This window comes from Aythya fuligula, chromosome 24 (assembly GCF_009819795.1).
Source record: "Aythya fuligula isolate bAytFul2 chromosome 24, bAytFul2.pri, whole genome shotgun sequence".
Classification (NCBI taxonomy): Eukaryota; Metazoa; Chordata; class Aves; order Anseriformes; family Anatidae; genus Aythya; species Aythya fuligula.
In genome coordinates, this window is record NC_045582.1 from 2,524,058 (window position 1) to 2,529,983 (window position 5,926).

General features: G+C 57.2%; 1 protein-coding gene across 1 annotated transcript; it reads left to right on the top strand.

Moving 5' to 3' along the window:
- The first annotated feature begins 1,270 nt into the window (after nt 1-1,270).
- On the top strand, nt 1,271-2,596 carry EIF1 (eukaryotic translation initiation factor 1). The gene is made up of 4 exons (XM_032202920.1): nt 1,271-1,374; nt 1,612-1,775; nt 1,920-2,021; nt 2,375-2,596. Exons 1-4 carry the CDS (start codon nt 1,344-1,346, stop codon nt 2,417-2,419), a joined length of 342 nt encoding a protein of 113 aa, XP_032058811.1. The 5' UTR covers nt 1,271-1,343; the 3' UTR covers nt 2,420-2,596.
- The last annotated feature ends 3,330 nt before the right edge of the window (nt 2,597-5,926 follow it).

The window sequence follows — 5,926 nt, forward strand, 5'->3', positions numbered from 1 at the left end:
CACAATCCCTCATCTGCCCTATATGACCAGGACCAGGGAGGTGACGAGGGGTGGCCAGGCTGCGCTGCCCAGCCAGGACACACAGCAAAAAGGGGCCAGGGGACACCAGCTTGCCCGAAGCACCAGGCAGGAAGCACCAGGAGCCCCGTTTCTGCCGTTTCTTGAGAAAAAAAAAAGCTCCCTGGCCTCAAGGGCCCACGTGAGGTGACGGGGAAGGGGGACGTGGCGGTGTCACCCCCTGGGATGGCAGCGGGTGGGATTCGTGGGGCTGCCAGTGATATAGGGACACGACCGTGGGCCCCCCCTGTGCCCACCATGGAGGTCACCACCTCTGTCCCCCAGGGGGCTGCTGAAGGGGGACAGAGGGAACGGGGCCCACACTGTCCCCTGCCCCCTCCCCATCTTCAAGTCCGCCCCCCCTTGTTCCCAGTACCCCCTGTCTCCAGGTCCCTCCCTGTCCCCAGGTCCCCCCTTTCCCTAAGCCCCCTCCTCATCCTCATCCTCATCCCCCTTCCCCCATTGACCCCAGGGTCCCCCCCCCACTATCCCTAGGCCCCCTTTTCATCCCTAGCCCCCCCCAGATGTCCCCAGGTCCCCCCTCCTGTCCCCAGGTCCCCCCCCTTTGTCCCCAGGTGTCCCCCCCTTTGTCCCCAAGCCCCCCCCACTGTCCCCATTACCCCCTCTCTGTCCCCAGCCCCCCCTCACTGCCTCTAGCCCCCCTCCTTTGTCCCCAAGCCCCCCCCTTGTCCCCAAGCCCCCCATTTGTCCCCATCCCCCACTCCCTGTCCCCAAGTCCCCCCGCTTTGTCCCCAAGCCCTTTTCCTGTCCCCATTACCCCCTCCCTGTCCCCAGCCCCCCCCTTTGTCCCCATCCTTCTCCCTATCCCCAAACCCCCCCCCACTGTCCCCATTCCCCCCCCCCCCCATGGCGATGCCCAGGCCCCCTCGAGGCTCAGCCGCACCGCGCATGCGCCGCCCTGCCTCCCTCCCCGCACCCCCCCCTCCCACCGGCGCCCTCCGCCGCGCATGCGCCCCGCTCCCTTCGCCCCAGCCTAGGGCGCGGCCGCGTTCGCCCGCGCGCCGCGACCGCCCCCCTCACTTCCCCCCCCCCTCCTCCCCACTCCGGCGGGGCAGCCAATCACCGCCCTCGCTCGCCGTGCGTGCTGACGTCACGGCGGGCGGTATATAAGCGGGCGGCCGCAGTCCCGCCCCCCTGACAGCGTCTGCAGCCGCCGCCGCGAGAGCATCCTCCGCGCCCACCGCCGCCGCCTCAGCCACCGCCGCGCCGCCGCCTCAGCCGCCGCCCGCCGCCGCCGCCTCGCCGAGGGAAGGGAAGCGTATCGTATGTCCGCTATCCAGAACCTCCAACCCTTCGGTGAGCGCCCTTTGTGCGGCGGGCGGCAGGGCCGGGCCTGCGGCCCCTCCCCGGCCGGGCCCCGCCCCGTGGCGCAGTTGCTATTCCCGGGGCCGGTTGCGTCAGCCGAGGGAGGGGGGGGGGTGGGGGGGGTAGAGAGAAAGGAGGGGGCGTGGCTTCGCGCTGACAGACGGGCGGGGTGGCTAATGGGGAGCGCGGAGGGGCGGGGCGGCCGGCTCTGATGGGCGCTCTCCGCAGACCCCTTTGCTGATGCAAGTAAGGGTGATGACCTGCTTCCTGCCGGCACTGAGGACTACATCCATATAAGGATCCAGCAGCGGAACGGCAGGAAGACCCTCACCACTGTCCAGGGCATCGCGGATGATTACGATAAAAAGAAACTGGTGAAGGCCTTCAAGAAGGTGGGTGCAGCCCCGGGGCGTCGCCAGATGGAGGGAGCCGGGCGGCGGCTGCTGGGGGTGGTGGTGGGGAGCTGCGGGGGCAGGTTTTGCCTTTTTCCTGCTAAAAATCTTTTTTTTTCTGTTCTTTTTTTCTCCCTCCTCCAGAAATTTGCCTGCAATGGTACTGTGATCGAACACCCTGAATATGGAGAAGTGATTCAGTTGCAAGGTGACCAGCGCAAGAACATATGCCAGTTCCTCGTAGAGGTAGGGTTTGTTTTGTTCTGGTACACGTGATAGCTAATTTTTGCATTAAATGTGACTTTTCACTTTAATCATGATGCAGGTTCTCATGTTCTTGGCTTTAAGATACCACGCTGATGGAGGCAGATTCTCATTTTCCTGTCTTAAAAACATACTGATGGAGGACGCTCTTTCTCTTCTAACCAAATTTCTTAAATAATATGTTGTCCAACAAGGTTTCGCAGTTGCAGGATAACTTTTATTCCGTGCTTCGGGGGGAGCAGAGATTTGACGGTTCTACAGCATCCGCAGTGTGTGGATCTCCGTGGAGTCCTGTCTGGTTTGAAGTGCTTTAAAGTGCGTTTTTTTTCTTGCAGATTGGACTGGCTAAAGACGACCAGCTGAAAGTCCATGGGTTTTAAGTGCCTGTGGGTCACTGAAGCTTTATGCAAGAAGATTTCCTTACAATGAAATTCCCATCTGTCCCTTGTCATAAGTTTAAAACCAGCCGGTTTGTGTAATGTAACAATCTTGGGTCCACTGTTCAGTCTGGACTAGTGTAATTCAGTGATGTAATAAACTGACACGAGCCCATGCTATCTCGTCTTGCTGTCCCTCATTTAACAGAGGTAAATCGGGCGTTTGGCACTGCCCGGCCTGAAGCTAAAAGTAACCAGATGTTCCAAGTTAAGCCAAGGGACTCGGCCTGTCAGTCCAGAGACCGTCCGGATCTCTCCTCAGTCCAGCGGCTCCTCCGTTTCCATGGACGGTAACTGGCGGTGCCTCCTGCAGCCCCACGCGGAGCGAGGCATTGAGCGCGAGCTGTGGCATGGCCTGGGGAGACAGGACCTTCACTCTAGGCAGTGTTTGCTCCTGGTGGTAGAGGGATTTGGGGAAAAATTTTGACTTTTGAACGAGAAGAGTGACTGAAGAGTGACTTCAAGGCTGGATGCCTGCAATTCCGGCCTGGCAGGTGCTGGTGTCGTACAAGCCCAAAGATACCGGGCAGTGTACTTGAAGGAACCAGTACCTTGGGTTAAACTTTTGACAAGGGATCAATTTTGGACTAATGTAACAAGTATCGTTGTAGATAGAGCTGCAGAGCTTACGTGTTACTAGCAACTGCTGCCTAATGCCCTGTGAAGTAACAGATTTTTGGTTTCATTTTTAATGTTTTATGTAATGTATTTAAAGTCTTATTTAAATAAAAATGGTTTTCAAAAGCACTTGATGGGTGGATTCGGTTGTGTTGCGGAGCCAAAATGCTTTGCTTTAAAGAGGTGGTGGCTCTGGGGGACTGGCAGCTTCTGCTGCTGTGTGAGTTGGAGCCTGGTGGGAGGATGAAGCGGGGTGGTGGGCGCTCTGCGCTGCCTTGGGCCGCGTGTCCTAGTGTGACCCGGTGCAGGAAGGGGAAGGCAGAGCAGCTGTGGCGCTGCGCTTCCTCCTCCCTGGCCAAAGTTGAAGTAAACAGCCCCAGCGCGGCTGTTGAGTCATTCCCTCTTGGCTGGGGCCTGTTCACCCTCGCACCAGGTCTCGTGCTTGTTGCTTGCGAGGTTTGCAAGGTCAGCGCTCCTGCTTCCGGCCAGCAACCGCTGCCACAGGCACATAAACCCCGGCGGGGTGCAGCACCTTCCTCCCTCTGTGCCTCGGAGCCACCGAACGAGCCACGAGGGAACAATTTTACAACAGCCCTCCTTGTGGGGGTGGGCAAATGCAACGTGAAATGTCCTAAAATCCCCAGAAACGAGCAGAAATCTTTGTGTTTCCCCATGCAGTGCTGCTGGTGGCTGTGTCCCACACTAGAAGGGTGTTGCTGCGTTGCACCCTGCGTGCTGGGGGTGCCTACACCCTGCCCAGCAGCGGATCCCCAGGGGGGCCCCTCGTGGTTTTGGCAGCTTTCTAAGAGCCGAGCCGTGTTCATCCGCTTGCTGCTGTGAAGCTCCTGCCTTAGCCTGGGTTCTTTGTGCAGCGCTCAGCCCTCTGTGCCACCATTTACTTCCCTGTGAGACTTTGCTCTCGGCCACCAGTTCGCTGCAATCACACGAAGTGCAGGGGGACAGCGGGTGCCCTCGTGCCCTGCCTGCTCCTGGCAGAGCGCCTGCAGGCGGCGGTGAGGCTCGGCCTTGCTGCCTGCCTGAGCTCCTGGGGGGCTCTCGTGCTTGGTGGAGCTTTTCACAGAGCCCCTGTAGCTAACAGAACATGGGGTGTTTAAGCCGTGGGGTTAAGAATGAAATCTGAGGCCGTCAAACCTCCTCGGGACGCAACCACATGTGCCCAGATCTGGTCTGGTCGTGCCTCAGTTTCCTTCACTGCGGAGTCACCGGCCAGGCAGGGCGCTGAGGCTCAGTGCTGGATGTCCTCAGCTTTGGGCTTTGCTCCTGCACTCATTTTCTCCTCCCTTCCCTCCTGCTCTCCATTTTGATGTCCGGAACCTTCTCCCTTCAGCACAACCACTGCTCTGCAAACCCAGCTCGGGGGTGCTGAGCCGGGCGTGCTCCCCGCTGCCGTTTGCCAGCTCTGCTGCAACCCCGCTTCTCTTGGTGGGCACAGCTGAGGCCGGGGAGCTGGCAAGGGACACGGTGACACAGTCAGCATGGATGGTCACTGCCACGGCGTCTTTTGGGATGTCCAGGTGGGATGGAGCAAACAGCCGGACAATGCTGGGAGAAGGGAACGAGCCGAGCACCCGCAGTCACTCTGCAAACATGCGTCAAGGCGCCGCCGAGCCGATGGGCTGCAGGAAGCAGCCGCCGTGCCCTCGTCACCCTGACGGCTCATTTGGCCCGGATCGAGCCTTTAAAAGCCAGAAATTGCAAAACAATTTGTTTGTTCCTTGTAAAAAATGCTCCGGGGAGCGAGCCATCGATTGCTGCGGAGCACTGGAGGTGCCGAGGCTCTGGTGCTTTCCTGCCCATTCAAAGCCCGTTTGTTTCGGGTTTATTTATTTGAAGAGGGCGAATATTGAGCTTTGCAAACACGGCACAGGGGGCAAGGGCAGGCAGCAAAGCTCCGGCGTGTGCCCAATCCATAGCATATCACTGACACGTCTTTTATGGCAGGAGTGACACAAATGTCCTCTACAAACACAACAGGCTGAGGGTAAACACGAGAGGAGCTATTGATGACAAAAGGAAATACCAGACCCAGTGTTTTGCCCTAGTTTATGCCTCACTGAGCTCCTGGGACCCCCAAAAGCCTCCCCTTGGATGGGGGGGTCCCAGCTGTGGGGTCCATGCATATGGCAGGCCTGTGCCCAACATGGGAGCACGCTGCAGGGTGCTCTCATCCAGCACCCCAGCTACATGCTGCTCCCCCAGCACCCATCGTAGAGCCCAGCAAGGGGCTGGGGAGGTTGTGGGGCAGCTATTCATGAAAATCAGCACATGCATGTAAAAAGCATGAGCTGTGCATGATGCTTGTAAATACACACACACCACCTGTGCTGCATATGCTGCAGCCATAGAAACATGTACACTCATGTATGTGCAGCTGTCTACATGTATGCATGCATGGGGAAAAAAAATCACCCCTTGTAGTTTTAATCTGTATAAATAAACATTAATGTCTGCATGCTTTTCCAACCTTTATGATTCTATCATCTTTTTTGTGTGTGTGTGTGTATCCTTTATGGTGCACATGGCCCTGGCCGTACGTTTGCGTATAGAGCTGTGTGCATGGGTATATGTATGGTACAACTATAGCGTTGTGTCTGTTTCTGTAGCTCACCACAGTGGTACATCTAGCTGTATACATATAATTTTCTATGCATTTCTGTACGTAAATCAATGTATCTTTATATATACATATATATATTTATAGCTTGATAGTGATCGATAAAGGTTCCATGCAACCAAACCTACACACACTCTTGGTCTGCCTCTTGCTCTGTATAACTATAGCTGTATTTGTTTATGCATAACTATCTATGC

What these genes read in the sequence shown, in the direction of transcription:
- EIF1 (XM_032202920.1), top strand. Translation starts at nt 1,344, where the DNA reads ATGTCCGCTATCCAGAACCTCCAACCCTTCG. An exon ending in CCAGAACCTCCAACCCTTCG is followed by an intron (nt 1,375 to 1,611) that starts GTGAGCGCCCTT and finishes CGCTCTCCGCAG; the next exon opens with ACCCCTTTGCTGATGCAAGT. An exon ending in TATGCCAGTTCCTCGTAGAG is followed by an intron (nt 2,022 to 2,374) that starts GTAGGGTTTGTT and finishes TTTTTCTTGCAG; the next exon opens with ATTGGACTGGCTAAAGACGA.